Source organism: Trifolium pratense, linkage group LG1 (genome assembly GCF_020283565.1).
Source record: "Trifolium pratense cultivar HEN17-A07 linkage group LG1, ARS_RC_1.1, whole genome shotgun sequence".
Lineage (NCBI taxonomy): Eukaryota > Viridiplantae > Streptophyta > Magnoliopsida > Fabales > Fabaceae > Trifolium > Trifolium pratense.
Genome location: NC_060059.1, coordinates 22,117,885 through 22,135,076, shown reverse-complemented (window position 1 = coordinate 22,135,076; position 17,192 = coordinate 22,117,885). Strand labels below are relative to the sequence as shown.

The 17,192-nt window shown below is 31.7% G+C and overlaps 2 protein-coding genes across 2 annotated transcripts; both read right to left on the bottom strand.

Annotated features, from left to right (window-relative positions):
* Positions 1-7,147: 7,147 nt before the first annotated feature.
* On the bottom strand, positions 7,148-10,845 carry LOC123923263 (B3 domain-containing protein REM6-like). Its single transcript, XM_045975953.1, has 7 exons — positions 10,720-10,845; positions 9,198-9,651; positions 8,798-8,958; positions 8,256-8,535; positions 7,901-8,005; positions 7,734-7,792; positions 7,148-7,642 (listed from the first exon to the last, which is right to left on the bottom strand). The coding sequence occupies exons 2-7, from the start codon at positions 9,562-9,564 to the stop codon at positions 7,394-7,396; spliced, it is 1,221 nt and encodes a 406-aa protein (XP_045831909.1). The 5' UTR covers positions 9,565-9,651; positions 10,720-10,845; the 3' UTR covers positions 7,148-7,393.
* A 2,470-nt stretch (positions 10,846-13,315) lies between these two features.
* Positions 13,316-17,192, bottom strand: LOC123902109. Its single transcript, XM_045951768.1, has 5 exons — positions 16,876-17,192; positions 14,633-14,747; positions 14,121-14,210; positions 13,931-14,029; positions 13,316-13,800 (listed from the first exon to the last, which is right to left on the bottom strand). Exons 1-5 carry the CDS (start codon positions 16,941-16,943, stop codon positions 13,702-13,704), a joined length of 471 nt encoding a protein of 156 aa, XP_045807724.1. The 5' UTR covers positions 16,944-17,192; the 3' UTR covers positions 13,316-13,701.

Sequence of the window (17,192 nt, the reverse complement as noted above, 5' to 3'; positions counted from 1 at the left end):
CAGACTCAAATCTCAAAAAACCAAACAAATCTAGAACAAATCTGCAATGAAGCATATAGAACTGAAGCAAAGGATGAAGAATTGAACCTTAAAACGAAGCTTAATTTTGAGGGATTTAAAAAAATTTGTTTCAAAATATGGGTCTACGAAGCAAATAGATTGGGGGATATAAGTGGAAGAGACAAAGAGCAATAAGCAGCTGCAAAACTAGAGCAATAAGCAGCAACAACCAAGGTTTTAAATAGCGGTCGCGGTCACGGTCGCGGTCGCGTCAAGGATTTCGCGATTTCGGCTGTTACGGCTGTTGCGTTATGAAATACGGTCGTCGCGGTGTGAATAAATCACAATATCGCACAAATCTTATTAAAATTATTTGTACTATGATATATGTATAACAACTTAAATATGAGATAAATGTAAAGTTTTGAACTTGGAAAGAGTTAAAAAGATATAACACTTTATAATTTATGTTCATATTTGTATTAAAAATGTGATTTTTATGCATTTCTATTGGAAAAAATAGAAATCTCTATCTATTAGCATTTTGTCGCGGCCGTATTGCGTTTCTTTGCGGCTGTATCGGTGTTTCGTCGCGGCCGTAACGGCGTTTCGGCGTGATTTTTTTTCACCATATAAAAACGGTGAAAAACGGTAACGCTAGGCCCCAATACCTTTTTGTTGCGGCCGTTTTCACGGTAACGGACCTTTATTTAAAACCTTGGCAACAACCACCACAAAACCACCTAAAACAAGTCTGCTCCAAATTCCTTTGTTTTTTTTTTTTTTTGGAAAATTACTTGCCACGCACGTCATCACAACTTAACAGTTTCTGTAAAAATTAGACGAAAATGACCATTCTGACTAACAAAATATCTTTAAGGGACTAAAATGGATTTTTTTTTTCTTTAACGGACCATTGTGAAACCTAAAATGTCTTTAAGGGACCATTTAACTAATTATACCTTAAAAATATGTAATAGTTTAGTAGAGTTGTATTATTTTAAATTGATTTACATATACTATAATATACTAATATAAATAAAATAAATAAATATATATTATGTGGGTATGGGGAGGGGTGGGTACTAAGGTACTCGTACTTGCACCCATACTCGTTCATTTTTGTGGATAATTACTCATACTTATGCCCGTACACAAAATGCGGATTTTTACCCTACCTGTTGTGGGTAATTTTTGCAGATACCACTAGATATGTGTCAAATTGTCATCTATTTGTTTTTGTACCATACAAAGCTACAAGTGCCATGATCACTTTCACCAACTGGAATCTTAACGTACTTTAATGTTCAATGTATCAGCAATATGAAATGTTATCCATTCATCAATTGATTCAATTACAATAGTCGCGTCATGTATTAAATATATTTTGGATTGATTCAAATTTATTACGTACCCACGTGAATGATTGTTGATTTGATCATGACTTGAGTTTAGAACTATTGAGGAATGTCATGTGTCAATGGAAGATGGTTCCCTGTTGTAAATTATACACAGATTTACACTGTATTAAATTTGAGTCAAACATTTAAGATCGGACGATTCTGATGTTCTACACAATTTTATGATTAAAACAATCTCAAACCACCGATTATAGATGACACGGCTGAGAATAGTTCCAGTAGGACTTATTTCCTGCAGAAATCCTATCTGATATTACTATCCGATGTCTCATTGTGTATTCTTTTTCGTTCTCGCTGGAATAGAATATAATTTTATTCAAGACGTATCAGACATTATATGAATATTTCACTTAGCTAAGATTCAAATCTTTGTTCGTCGGATCGTAAAAGTTTAATATTTTTTACTAGACTCAACAACCTAATTAGAGTCTAACTTTGTAATGAATATGTTCCGGATTATCAATCAATCCTCTCTAGAAACACAACCCAAACAACAAAAGAGTCGTGTCTAGCCACATGCATCCTACCGTGTATTTTTTTTTTTTTATTTATATAACACTATTATAAAATGCATCATACCGTGAATGATAAGAGTTTCACGGTAGGATACATTTTAGGTTGTACTCTTTGCCTAAGTCCATAGTCGGCCTTGATGTCAAATTACTCACAACCACTTAATTGTTTAAGACTCAAAAGTACCGTTTGGTCGAGTTTTTTTTGGTGTAGAAGCTATTTTAATCATAAAGTTGAAAATAATAGTTTTAAAACTAAAATTAAAGTTGTTTGATAAATCTTAATTTTTTTTATATAAAAAAAGGTTAAAAGGTTTTTTTTTTATTATAGTAGGGTTAAAACATATGTTTGAAAATTGTTTTATTAAAAGATATGTTTTAGTTAGTAAAAAAAAAGTTTTAAAAAGGTTTAAATATCACATTAGTCCCTGTATGTTCCCGGTTTTTTGGTTTTATTCCCTGTATGTTTTTTTTTTAAAAAAACAGTCCCTGCATGTCCAATTCCTTTTGGTTTTCGTCCCTCCCCTCTCAAAAATGTTGATGTGGCTAACGGCATGACATGTGGCATGCTGACGTGGCAAATGAAGGACCGAAACAAAACAAAAGTTATTATTGAAGGACCAAAACAAAAAAAAATAGAGTGTCTTAAAAATAAATAAAAAAAACAAATTTTTTTATGTAAAACAAGTTATATTATTAACAACTTTTTAGTGTCTTAATGGTCACTTGTTATTAGTTTTGTGCAATATTAAGGCTCCGTTTGGATTAGCTTATTTTTGAGCTTATTCAAACAACTTATACAATATAAATTAGGTTTTATGCTATTTTACAAATTCACACTAGTGAAAATTGTATTTTATAAGCTATTTTATCATAAACTACATTGACAAACTTATAATACTCCTTATTGGTGAATTAAAATAAAGGTATAATAGGAAAATAAGGTGCAAAAATACACTTTCTTAATTATTTTTTTCCTAAAATGTCAAGTAATTTGAAACGGATGGAGTAATACATAAAAATTGCATAAGTTGTTTGCATAAACTACAAAATAAGCTAATTCAAACGGGGTCTAAGTTGATGTGCAATTTTAAGCACACTATCATTATAGCCAGATTTTTTAGGATGTCTTAAACCAATTTTAGCACACCGTGAACAAGTTTTTACACTATAGGCTTATAGATTTTAAATTTTAGCACTGTTATATATATATTTGTTAAATTTTGTTTTCTATTTGAAAAAAAAAATTGGTTTTTTTTAAAAGTAAAAAATGTTAAAAAATTATTTTAAAAAAAATATATTTTAGGGATTTTGTTTTTTTGGTTTTGGTCCTTCATTAATTTTTTTTTTTGTTTTGATCCTTCATTTGCCACATCAGCATTTTTGAGAGGGGAGGGACGAAAACCAAAAGGAATTGGACATGCAGGGACTGTTTTAAAAAAAAAACATACAGAGACTAAAACTAAAAAAACTGGAACATACAAGGATCAATGTGATATTTAAGCCTTTTATAAAAGGTTAACTGTTTTTTCTTACTATAACTTTTAAAATTGTTGTTTGACCTAACTTCTTACTTCTAAAAAAAAAAGAAAAGAAAAAAAAGTTAGATTAAACGATACCTAAGTCTTGTGCACATATACAAGGAACCTTCACAATAGGTTAAATGTATGTATGTTTTCTCATTCTATTAAGCTTATAAGCTCTCATTAAACCATCCGCACGTCACCACCGCAACACCACCTCCACCCCCCACCGCCACCCCATCTCAACATCTACAATCACCAAACAACCACAAGCACCACCAAAATGAAGATGATGAGCCACCCACCACCACCACACCCTCGAATCTCACCACCATGGAGGCAACACTAAAACCACTCAAAACTTCCAGATCCGCACAGAAACACCACACCTGTCGGAAATTATACCCAATACGACAACACCCCTTATTATCAGCAGAAAGTAAATATACAACTTGACTAGGACAATCGTCGAAGAATATAATATTCAAGTCAAGTGAACAATCAATAATCGCCGAAGCATCTATACGTAATTGATCTAGGTATTTAGTTCTGCTTAATAGAGATTCTCTCCGGTGACATATTTATGAAGTGAAATCTCATCCATATTTTTTTATTTAACAAATGTAATATTTAAATTTAAATTAAAAATGAAAAGGAAGGCTAAGATTTTACTGAATCTCTCATACGCTCAACTCAATTATTAGGGTAGAGAGAATCCCTGTCCACTTCTGCTTTAAAATTGCTTGGATGCGAAGTGTTTGATTGATAGTTTGTAGTACTTTTTGTTTGTATTTGTGGTGTCCTTTGTGAATTTAATCACGTTTGCCACACACTTGACGTTGGCCAGACAATTTTTACTATGTTTCTTATCTTTAAATGATGGGATTTATACCCACATCACTTAAGAACCACATGAAAAATAACATAAAATTGGTTATTAAGTCGGTTCTTTACGTTATTATGTAACAATAAGTTAATTCTTTTTCTTAAATTTAACTTCTTAAAAAAAAAAGTTAATTCTTTTACTTAAATTTTTGTTTAAATCATACACATAATTAACAGTGTCATGTACATACATGGATAATTTAGGATGTGTCACATGAAAATTTTAAATAATTTTAAATGCAATTAATTTAAAATTTAATGAAAATAATGTATTTATATTAATATCAATAATATAAACAAGTCAACTTGCACAAATAAAAGTCAGCTTTTTAAATATTAAAAATCAACTTAAAATCTAAAATAAATATAATAAATCAAATATACGATTAAGTCGTGAATTTATTACCCTAGGTCCATCACATTCCACGTAAGAAATGTCCTAATTAAGAAATACACTGTCGTGTTTGTTTTTGCAACATGACTCTACGAGTCTTCTAATAGCACAACAAGTATCGTTGTTGATCATTTTTTTTTTATAAAGTAAGAAATTTCATTTAACTAGAAGCAAAAGATTTAATGCAAACAACCTATACCACTGAGTTTCATTTCTTCTAGCTTGGAGGTTTGCACCTTTGCTGTTTTAGAAGTTGGTAACGGTTGTGGTCTCCTTACTCAGTCTTTGTGACTTACCCGGTTACTCCTTCGTCTTTTTTTTTCTTTTCAAATTCACACCTAGATACAACATTATCACTTGGTTGTATCCTTGATAGACGACTCTATTGTTTATGGTTGGCTTAATTGAATATTTGGCCCCTTCTGTTTACTTTAGGTTTTAATATGGTCTCTTATGTTTAAAAAGTTTCAAGTTAGTCTCTTATGTTATTGATCTCAACATACGTTAGTCTTTTCCGTTAAATTTTGAATTAATTTTTTCTAACTTTTTATTAAATTTTGAGTTAATTTCTTATAAAACTTTCACATAGTACTCTCTTAAGTGGTCCACATACGCAAATTCATTTGACGAAAATGACCACCTTAAAAGTTTTTAAACATAAGGGATCAAATTCAATCGTAAAATAAATACAAGGGACTAAATATGCAATTAAGTATTTATATTATTATGGATATATTTGGTGTATCCACAGCCATTTGGAATATAAGAAAAAAAATTATATTGATATATATGTACTACAAGTCTACAAACCTAAGATATGTAGTCCTTGAAAATTGAAATAGTGACTGGTCCCCGCAGGACCAATATTCTCTTATTTATTTTAAAGGTGAAATTTTTAGTTAATAAATTACTAAACAAAATAAAATCGACACGGTTCAAATTTCTTTAAATATCATTTTATAATGTTAATCATTTGATCAGTTAATCATTCTAATATTAAATTGGACAGGGCTAACTCACATCTATGTGCCTTTTGTATCGAATGGCATGGAGGTGTGCGGCGGCATCAAACCTCTAAATTTTGAGGTCTTAAATACAGAGTTTTTTATTCGTGCATTTTTTATTAGAGATCATTTTTATTAATATTCGAGCAGGGCTCCAAAAATCGGAGACACCTTGGAGATGGAACCGACTTAAAATAATTTTTATCCATTAATTTTGGAGCGGTGATTGTTCTTTGATAATTATTGAGGATTTTCATCAATGCAGGGTAAAAGACCAAAATTCCCGTGACTGTCTACTAAAATTCGTAAGAAGATTGATATCAACACAAAAGTATGTGAAGAAAAAAGTCCAAGTGCATGCATGATTCCATAATTTGAAGGATCTGTACAAATACAATGATTTGTTTATTTTAAGGATATGTACAATGATTTGTTTATTCTATTGTCATGTTATGTTTTTTTCGATTTGGATCCTCTCCAATTATTCTCTCATGTTTTTTTCCTTTTGTCGATCTAATGGTTGACAAATAAGAAAGATGTTTTTTCTCTCTCTTCTCAAGTGTTTTTTCTCATTTGTCAACCATTAGATGAATAAAATGAAAGAAAACATGAGAGAATAATTGGAGAGGATCCAAATCCGTTTTTTTCCTATTTATTTGTCTTATATTTTGCTGTTACTACAATTTAATCTATGTTTTTTTTCCTAAAATTTGTCTTATATTTTATTTGTCTTATATTTTTTGGTGAATTACTCAAATTCTTATCAGGAAATAGTTATGATGATTTGAAGGAGAGAAGCAGAGTTTGTCCAAGAAAATGAAGAAAAAATTCAACTATGATAAGAATTTCTTCGCAATTCGCTTGTATAATCCACAACACATTATGCATTGAGAAAGCTGTCTTGGTAACAAAACTAGTGAAATTCATTAGTAGTGAAACTATTTCACAAAGTATTTACATAGGCATTGCATACAAATAAAATCATTCATTAATATGACTTATGTATATGTGTGTATTGAAAGTTAAAAATTGCATCAATTTAACCGTAATAAACAACAAATTCCTATGAAACTCTAGCAAGTCCCTCTGGTGCCAATTTCGGTAGACTAGTCCATACAGAGCAAAAAAAAAACTTTGGCTTTAAATGGGGGCCCCGCAAGTGGGCGGTGCGGTGGGATTCGTCCCCCTGGATTAATCGGTCCTAAGGCCGGATAAGAAAAAAAAAAAAATTCCTATGAATGCATTTCATAAATTTCATTGTCATACGTCACACATAAATGATAAATTGAGTGAATGTTCTAAAACAGCACCAATTGCCAAGACAACTTATTCCATAGACTGATTGTTTGAAGTTCATATGAAATATGACATCTTCTCATTGCAAAATAATAATACACAAATGATCGTCTAATTGAAACCTTGAACATATGATTTTGATCATCAATTATCTCAAACAAACTAGTGTCTCCAACTAATAATAAACTAATAAACTGAGGTAGTAATAAACTAATAATCACATCATTATCACAACTTAATATCTAAAGTGAGTGTTACAAGCTATATCCCATATTGTCGCGAGTGAAAGTTCTAAAACAACGCCAATAGTGAGTGCACTTGTATTCCATATACAAAATGATCAGACACAAACGTTCTTCTAAACATCTAAAATAATTGAAAACTTGAACACGTGATTTTGCACATCAATCATCTCAAACAAACAAGTGTCTCCAATCTTCACCTTGCATTCTCTCACAAATTCTTTCCAACCTTCAGTGAACCAACCATAATCAAGATATTGATTATAACTCACCTCAACAAACCATGTTCCTTCCCCTACTTTCAACTCAACTGAATTTCCATTAGATATATTGTGTCTCTTCAATAACTCACTTGGTATGACCAGCTGCATATATAAGAACAAAATATAATTTTATATATTCACACACATATAGCTACTATATACATGGTAACAAAGACATTTACTTAATTCATACCTTGTCTAATGAGGTTACAAAAACTTCGAATTTATTATGTAAATTCGGACTTTCAGAATCTGCAGTAATTAAAACAAAGAAAACATGATTTGTGAAAATATCCTTGATTAAGTGTACACTATGAAAACATGAAAAACAATAAAAGTTAAGATCATTACTCTTAATACCATGATTTGGGCAACTCCTTGAAATTCCTTCTCCATAATTATTGCCCACATAACCCATATCTTCTACGGGCGATGTCTCTGAATTTTCTTGGACTCGTTGGTTTTCTGCATGTCCACAACCTTGTCAGGGATTGAACGAAGAAGTTGGAGAAAATCTACTAATGCTATGTGCAAATCGCATATCAATAACAAAATGGATTTAATACATTGCATATCCTAAAAGAATTGTAGGGATTGAAAGAAAAGAGTAGTATATTTACATGGGCAAAAATATTTTTAAACCATGAAAATTTTGAACATATAGTAGATTGTAATTTGTTGACAAATTAGAACATTTTAATAATGAAAGAAATACCTTGAAACTGCTCTGGGCATGGTTCCTTTGTAGCTGGAACAATAGTAATTGTGAATGAAAGTGGTTCTCGTTGAGTCATCTCAAATTGACATACATCACCGACTTGCAAGTTATGTTCTCTTGAAAATGACTTCCAACCAGCTCCCATTGTAAAATTTCTATTGGATTCATCCAAGTATAAACTCACGCCCCATGCCATTTCCTCATCAACGCTTCTAATCATTGCATTCCTTTGCAACAACTCATTCATGTATTCTTTCGAAAACCAAGTAGGTATCCTCTGTTTCAGCTCATGGTTTAAAATTGATATTAATTAAAATATGTTCATTAACTAAATGTGAGGCTTTGTCGCAAAAATAATATTTTAATGTGTTTTTGGTTAATTACTTTTGTCCTTAAATAGGTCTTCCGTCCGTTAGTCAATTTGGGGATTTGTTTGTAATTTCAATACATTCAGTTCCTATAGTTAAATGAAAGTCTCTCACACATTTAAGTACCAAAATCACTATTTACAAACAAAAAAAAAAGTATAGGAAACATACCAATCTTAATGTATCACCTTCCACAGAAAATCGCGATAATTTGAGAGTGAAATTGGGATTCTCATCTGGATGAGAATCCGTGCAGCTTCTCTTATTCGCATCTACAATTTTTGAGCATTTCTTAGCTTTCTTACCGTTGCCTTTTCTGTTTCTATTAGCCTCTGCAAAACATTAAAAACTATTTTTTTTGTATGACAATCTTTTTGCATGACAATCTTGAAAATTAAAAAACATAAATAAATTGGGATCGGAACTAAAAACATGTACTTTATTGTAAACCGTATAGATTAAAAAGTGGATAGAAACCTTAAAAACAAAATTTGAGATAAATATAGGGGCTAAACAAAAACATACTTTACCGACAAATAGCTATATAAATAAAGGAAGTAGATTAACATGCCTAGGAGTTTTTGCTGGGTTGCCTTCATATTAATTTTTCTCTTGTCAATATTTGTCACTTGAGGTGTAGCAGCAGTAGTAGCACTATCATTTGAGTTGATTTTCTTTTTCTTGAGGGGTTGTTTGGTATTGTCACCCTCATTTGTAATCTTAACATAGCCATCCTCATCACTCTCTTTAGCTTCTTGTTCATCGATGCAAATCATATTTGAATAGTCAATTTCTAATTTACTATCATCAAATATAGTGACATTAAAATCTGATCCTCCTTTGTATTGAAAAACTAAAAGATCTCCGCATCTAAGTGACCGTGCAAACCTTTTCCAATCCTGAAGCCAAATTTCATCACCCCATCGCACCCAAAACATTTTGCACACAGAGTCATTTGGAAGTCTAAGGGATATTGGATTTGATACATCTTTCCAATATCTCTCTACAAAATTTCTTGGAATCAGCTGCAACAACATTTTCAAAAACCAATGAGTTTCAACTTGGATTGAACTAGTGATGAAGATTAATGCAGCAAAGCATACCCAATTGTTTGTTTTTAGTATCAAAGTATTAGGTGGAAAAATGGGTCTTCTCACTTTAAGAGAAAAAACACCATTCAATGATGAAAACCAAAGTCAGTAACCACCAAATTGATGCAGAGTGTCCCAACACATTTATAATACAATGAAAAAATGCTGGAATACATTGGCTGAAACAACAACCCAAGATCAAAACCAGTGGGTGCTTAATCATTAAGTAGAAGTCACAACTCAAGGATTACCCCTTAACGGAAGCAATAATGCTTAACCCCCAATTAGGCAGAAGCTAACATCGACAAAGCCATAAGACAAATGCTTAACCACCAAGCAGAAATTATATCTCAAAGTTTAATTACTTGACAGAAGCACCACAATCTAATCAACGAAAAAATATATTTTCGAATAGGTGGCTTGTACAATACTATCAAGCTGATATTCAATTACTAGCACTACATGTCTTCAAACCTATGAAGCATGGACACTGCTCAGATTAGCAGTGTCTTGGTGTCAGACAATACAACGACACTTATGATAACATCGAATCCTTTTCTCAAATTTTTATCGGGGTCGACTTGTCAGTGTTCGTGTCTGATGTCCGTGTGTGTGCTTCATAGCTTCAAACCATAAACATGACAGCAAAGCCAATTTAGGCTAATTAAAAAGGAACCAAAATCAAAATATCCATAACAAAAGAAATCAATGAACCAATAAAGGTGTCTTCAAAGAAGAATAAACTCCAGCACCTTTTGGTCAAAATGTACTAAGCCAAATTCACATAAGGTAGTTGAAAGCCATGAGTATCACTAACAGAGACATATTTTAGTTGAAAGCTATGAGTATCAGAGTATGCAACATTCTTTATTGGGGCATTTCAACAAACACAACGACTACAAACCTTAAACAGTAAAAAAGAAAGAAAATGGGTATTATTATTTTGTTATCAGGGAAACAATGTATGAATGAATAGCAAAAAAAGAAAGTGATCGTGCTTACTAATTCTTGGTCTTGCAACTCACGAAGTTGAATAGTTTGGTAGAAGTGTATTCCCTTAGCATCACTGCCATCGCTTGGGAAAAAGAAGGGACCGTTAAAAGGTACACAGTTAATTGATACTCCTTTCGTGACGCTTTTATATATATATATATATATATATATATATATATATATATATATATATATATAAAAGTAAAAAACTCATTTTTAGGTTCATTGTTTTATTAATATATTTAGTCTATATTATAGACCAAATACATTAATAAAGCAATCAATTTAAAAAGATGTTTTTTCCTTATAGTGTCATGGAGGGAGTACACACAGTAAAAAATATATATAAATGAAAGAGAAAAAACAAATAATAATTTTAATTTCTACAAAATTATGTTCTTTTAAATTTAGTCTCTATTAAAATTTAATAGTAATATTAGTTAAGTATCTATTTTTAAAAAACAATTACAAAAAAAATAACATTATTTTCTCCACTATGTATTATTTTCTCCACTATTTTATTATTTTTTTATTATATTTATTTTTTAATTTTTTATGTTATCGTCTCCCGACAGGTCACTTGGTTGATGACTTGTTCCACATCTTAGAGAAACTCTTTTCGAGATCCGGTACCGAGAGTTATTTAAAAAATAACATTGTTGTAACGTAATTTGGTTATTTGTGACGGTGGTATAATTTTTTTAAAAAAAAAATTGGAGTTTTTGTTAAGGTTTGCACCGCCACTAAAATGGTAAATTGTGTTTTTAAAATTTGGTGATTTTTGGCCTTTAAACCGCCAAAAAAAATATAATTGGATTGCCAAAATGACAATGACCGTGTTCCTTTCTATGTTGCTAGGTACGGGTACAGTACCAGATATCCGGTACGGATACTGGTACGCGGTACGATATTTTTTTAAAATTTAAGGTACGAGTATGTTAATATAAAATATTAGAAAAATTATTTTTAAGTGAATTATTATCATCATGCTTTGAAGATTTAATTTTTTGGTCTACCTTCTCAACTATTTTCATAAAAAATGAGAGATAATTGAAATATAATAAAAATTATAATATTTTAAGAGCTGTTACGAACCGAAGTTTTTTCAACAGCCAATATGTTTTTTCCATATTCATCATCATAAATCAACCAAATAAAAATGGGTACGGAATCGATGCGTACCATACGAATACCATGAAGTATCCGGTACTGGTACGTACCCGGTACGAGTACTTCACCATTTTAGGAGTACCCATGTTACATAGATTCCTTTAGACCCTAAAAAACATAATTTAAATTTTAATAGTAATATTAAAGTATGTAGGCAAAAGGTCTCACGTGATGCATTATGATAAATGTATAGTGTCTAAGGTAAAATTAGTTCTGGATAATATTAAAGTAAGTTCTGGATAATATTAAAGTTTGATAACTAATATTACTGTTAAATTTAAAAGTAATATTAGTCTTCAAGGGGAATGGATAAATTAATATGGTAATAGGGAGTTGTAAGCTGAATGAAAACATCCATATCTCGTTTTTGATGATGTATTCGAGACTTGCATGTCTAGGAAAGTTAATGTAGTCTTGTAGTTTTTCTTTCTTTCTTGGGCTTTGCCCTCTTTCTTCACCAAAATAAAAAATATTTGTGATTGTTATGACAGCCATAAATCCTGTTGGCCCAAAGGATCGAGCTCCACTAAAGCAAGGGTTTTAACTTTCCAAATTGTTGGATAATTTATGAAATTGGAAATTTGATCTTGAATGGGAATGGATTAATGAATCAAATATGTTAGCATATGAATAATAAGCCTATGAACTGCATGGGTTGATGTTTTCTCTTCCCCTCTCCCATGAATCTTTTATACCCCAATATTCCAATTTTGCCCTTGCAAAAAAATTCGGTTTGCAAAAACCGAATTTTTTCTAGTGCAAATTCAGAGTAAATTTCGGGTAGTATGAATTTAGTTGCAAAAGTATGAAAATTGAACTATCGATAGTTTTTTGGGTATTTTTCTCATGGGAGGCTTCTATCAAATGCACGGGATACATAGCTACAGTTTTTGCAAATGCAGTCACAATCTTTAAAGTCAAGCAAATCAACGACAACACCACCTAGTACAAAGTTGTCTTGTCCTGTAATTTTTCACTACTCACTTAACATAACATCTTTAAAAATCACAAATTAATAACACATTCTCCAACTACTCATTCTCTCACTATAAAAATTCATATTGCCATGCCTTTTTTTTTCATTGTTTTTCACATCAAATGCTTTGAATTACGTTCATATTCAAATATAAATATTATCGACATATAAAAATAATTTTCTCGACGCATAATTCACTAGTGCATAGGTACAGGGTCTAGTCTTACTATAATGAGTGTAGCATCTATAGAAGGTAACCCTAAATCTCACCAGCTCTATATTTTAGCACCACAACAATTAATCCATGAACATCATGTGTGTGCATCTTGGAATGCAGCCATTTTCAATAAAGCCATAATAAAGATAAGGCCTAAGGGTATTCATCTACTCATACACTTGTTTCTACAAGTGAAATATCAATAACAAAATAATCAAAAGGGAACAAAGATCCACAGGCAATGGTCTAACTCCAATCAAATTAAATGGTAACTTCAAGTTGTCAGACTCAGACTTTGAGAGCCTTACATCATGATTGAATGTAACGAAATTGGCTCTCTGAAGTTTAAGCGCACAGGTTCTGATCCACTTGACAGACAAGTTTAGAAATTTAAAGATAGTTCCTAAAGACGTGCTAACAATTCATACAAAAATAAATAAATAACAGTAATACTTACTAGCCAATAGTTTAATCTGAGAGTGAAGACAAAATTACAAAACTCAAACAGAGAGAGATCAATTCTAAACCAAAGTACCAAGCCAAAACCTGGCGCTTGAAGAACAGATATAGTGAAGAACCAGGAAAGAATCTGAGACACTCTTTGAAGAGGGGTCCTCCGATGCTGCATCTAATAGGTTTTTGTTTTTGGAGCCTTCTTTGGTTGCCTTCTAGGAATGGAGTTTTTCATCCCGATGAAAAACAATAGAGCGCCAAAAAGAGCCATGTTCTGCAAGGAGTGGTTTTTTGCATTTAATAAGCAATTGCAACAGCACATTAAGTAAAATTGTAACAATAGCTCGATTTGGGCACGCAGGTTTAAACTAATTCTGAACTAAGATACAATTCAGTGCTCTTACCTGGGTAAATTTGATGAAAAGTTGAGTAAATTCTTTGTCCTCGCTGTCATAATTGTAAAAATCGTAACGAATTGGAGTAGCAATCAACTGATGTAGAAGCTACAATAAAAGGGAAAAAAAAACAATTAACTTAAAAAACGGAGCATATATGAGATGAATATGGAATCCAATAGAGAATCTGACTACAAACCAGTAACAAGGCACCGAAGGAGCTTCCGAATATGAATAGAACCCCTCCGAGGCCCTTCAGAGCAATAGCCCCAGCAATTACAAGTTTAATCTGCTCATCACATCAGTTATATCAGGGAACACTGACATTCAAAATAATGAGCAAAAGGGAGGAAAATTCAATATATATAACGTTCATAACTTCAGCATACATTTTCATTTTTAAAGCCAGATCAGTAATTTAGTATAATAACAGAAAAATGCAAAAACATTATCAAATGAACATGCAATCACCACCAACCAGGTACATTTCTTTTACTTTGTTGAAGAGTACAGTCGTCATTCAGCAAACATAAATATTTGTCATGAAATTTGATGAATTTTCAATAAAAAATGAATCCAGTGTTATAACTTATACTTGTTTTCCTTACAAGATTAGCACAACATAAACATCCATACATTCACAAGGAGAGACGAGAGAGAGAGAGAGAGAGAGAGAGAGAGAGAGAGAGAGAGAGAGAGAGAGAGACTAACATCAATCTCTGGAAGTTGAAATCCAACTTGAGAATGGATTAGATGTGCAAAGGTATTAATCTTTAGTTTAAGTGCTTTTGCAGAAGGTCCCCCATCAACTCCAAATTCGTTATACCTATACAATAAAGAACAGGAGAGACATAAGCAAGAAACTTCATATAGCACAAAAATAGGGGATGAAGGAAAAAAGAAAAAGAAGCTGTCAGGATTATTAACTAAGGAGTGTTTGCACAACTATAATGTCAAATGAAAATAACTATTAGCTTATAGCCAATTATTCAGTGTATAAAGTAACAACACTAACAACATCATCAATTTTTGTGAACACAAAGAATGATTCTTAAATCAAGTACAATAGAAAGTATTGTCATCATGAAGATACAGAGAAATTCAAAGTAATCTAATTCAGTACAAATAAACATGGCCAAGTTATAATAGTAGATTACACAGAATGGATGCAGTGGTAATCCACATAATGGCATAAACTCTCAAGCTCAGAAATTCAACAGAGGAAACAAATGTCCTGGTGCACTGGTTAAGAAAGCTATAATTCACTACATTAATGTTTAAACACTTAAAATAGCAAGTATTTAATATGTTTGTGTTACCATATGATATATGTTTCCTTTGCATTAAATAGCAATTTCTACTTTGTTTCCACAATTAGTGCTCTGAAAGGACTATAGCATTCTCCATAAAGAATTATTGTATGCAGGTGTATTATCTTTAAGTTTATGCTAAAAGCCTGTATACTATTTAAAAACAATTTATATAAAATGTTCGGAAACAGTGATTGGACCTAGCAGGCCAGAAGTATTGAATGAGTTTATGAGATGTAAGTGGATGTTTCCAATGAATAACCAGTGAATTACAAATCATACTGTACTACAAATGGTGCATTGGGTCATGATTTAGTGGCAGCTAGCAGCAAACTAGCTTTGTTATTATGAACTGAGGAGTTTTCGGTCCATCCTATCCACGCATTTACAATTCACATAATATTGAATCTCCTAAAGAACTTATCACAGAGGAATCACGAATTAAAACAACCACCCTTGAATTCAATGTCAATCATTGTTTTATCATATGTACTAAGTAAACTGTACGGTTTTACTTTTGTCACAGTCCGCAAATCTAACATATTAGTTGCTAATAACAACATATAATCAATGCAACAAACCGCATACCATATTCAAACAAGATAACCACTGAAGCCAGATTATTATAATACAATAGTCAATACATAAAACACACAAGGTTAGATATCCTACAAAAAGATTTGCAACAGGTTAAATCATTCCCTGCGATAAAGGGAATTTCATAACACCAAATTCCCCCCTTTTTTAACATCAAAATTATTTTCTGATTACCCATGTCAACAGTAATTTGTCCAGCTCCAAACATAATATTACAGCTAAATTGAATGTTTGGTCCCTTATGTTTATTTTAGGTTTTAATTTGGTCGTCTACATTTAAAAGGTTTCAAGTTGGTCCCTTACGTTACCAGTGTTACAATAAGTTTGTCAATTTCTATTTAAATCGTCCCTGTGACTAACAGGGTCACATATTTAACATAGGAGGATGTCACATGGAAGTTTTAGACATAATTAAATTAAAATTTGACAAAAAGGATGAACTTAATTGGCATCAGTAACATAAGGGACCAATTTGAAAAATTTTAAACATAGAGAACCAACTTGAACCCTAAAATAAATGTAAGGACCAAACATGCAATTAAGCCTAATATTATTTATGCTTAACAGCATACATTAATCATGGAAGAATCACTAACCACTAACACCATAAAAATGAAATCATGCACAAAAAATAAATCAGCAACCTAGAAAAGCAACATAATAACTTGATTCTGTGTTACTAAAAAAGCAATAGACAGAGATTCTTGTGAATAGTTCATGTTTCCAAAAAGAAGAAAAAACATTAATCTTGTTCCTTGTACTTTGACCGAGTGACAGGACAACTTGTTCATGTTAAAAGTCGCATCAAATAACATTTTCTATGAAACATCACTGAACAAAAACAAAACACAATGATAGATCTAATCGATTAGTTAACAGCGGATCCAACAACAGCAACAAGTCAACAACCAAATCTATGTAAACAAACTTACTCATAATTCAGAAACTAACTTTAATTTTGTAAATAGAAATCAGAAAAGGACAAAATATACGCTAAAAATAGGAATCAGAAAAAAAAAATTACAGATAAGAAAGAGAGGAACTAACTCTTGGTAAGCAGAGAGAATGAAAATGGATGCGAAGAGAACTCTTCCGAGAAAAGAAGCGAAAGCCATTGCGTTGTTTTGTTCGTCTTTTTTGCGGAGCTAAGAGGAGGAAATCTAGGGTGCACTTTCTCTCTCTTTTTTTGCCGAGGAGAAAGAGAGTGAGAGAGAGAGATGAGGAAAAATAGTTATAGGTATATATAATATTTTTGAAATAAAGGAAGAGATGATGATGATGATGATGCTGATGATTTTGTGAGCTCCATTCAGATCTCTTTTCGTGACAACTGGGCTTCTTCTGCGACCCACATGGCCCAACGC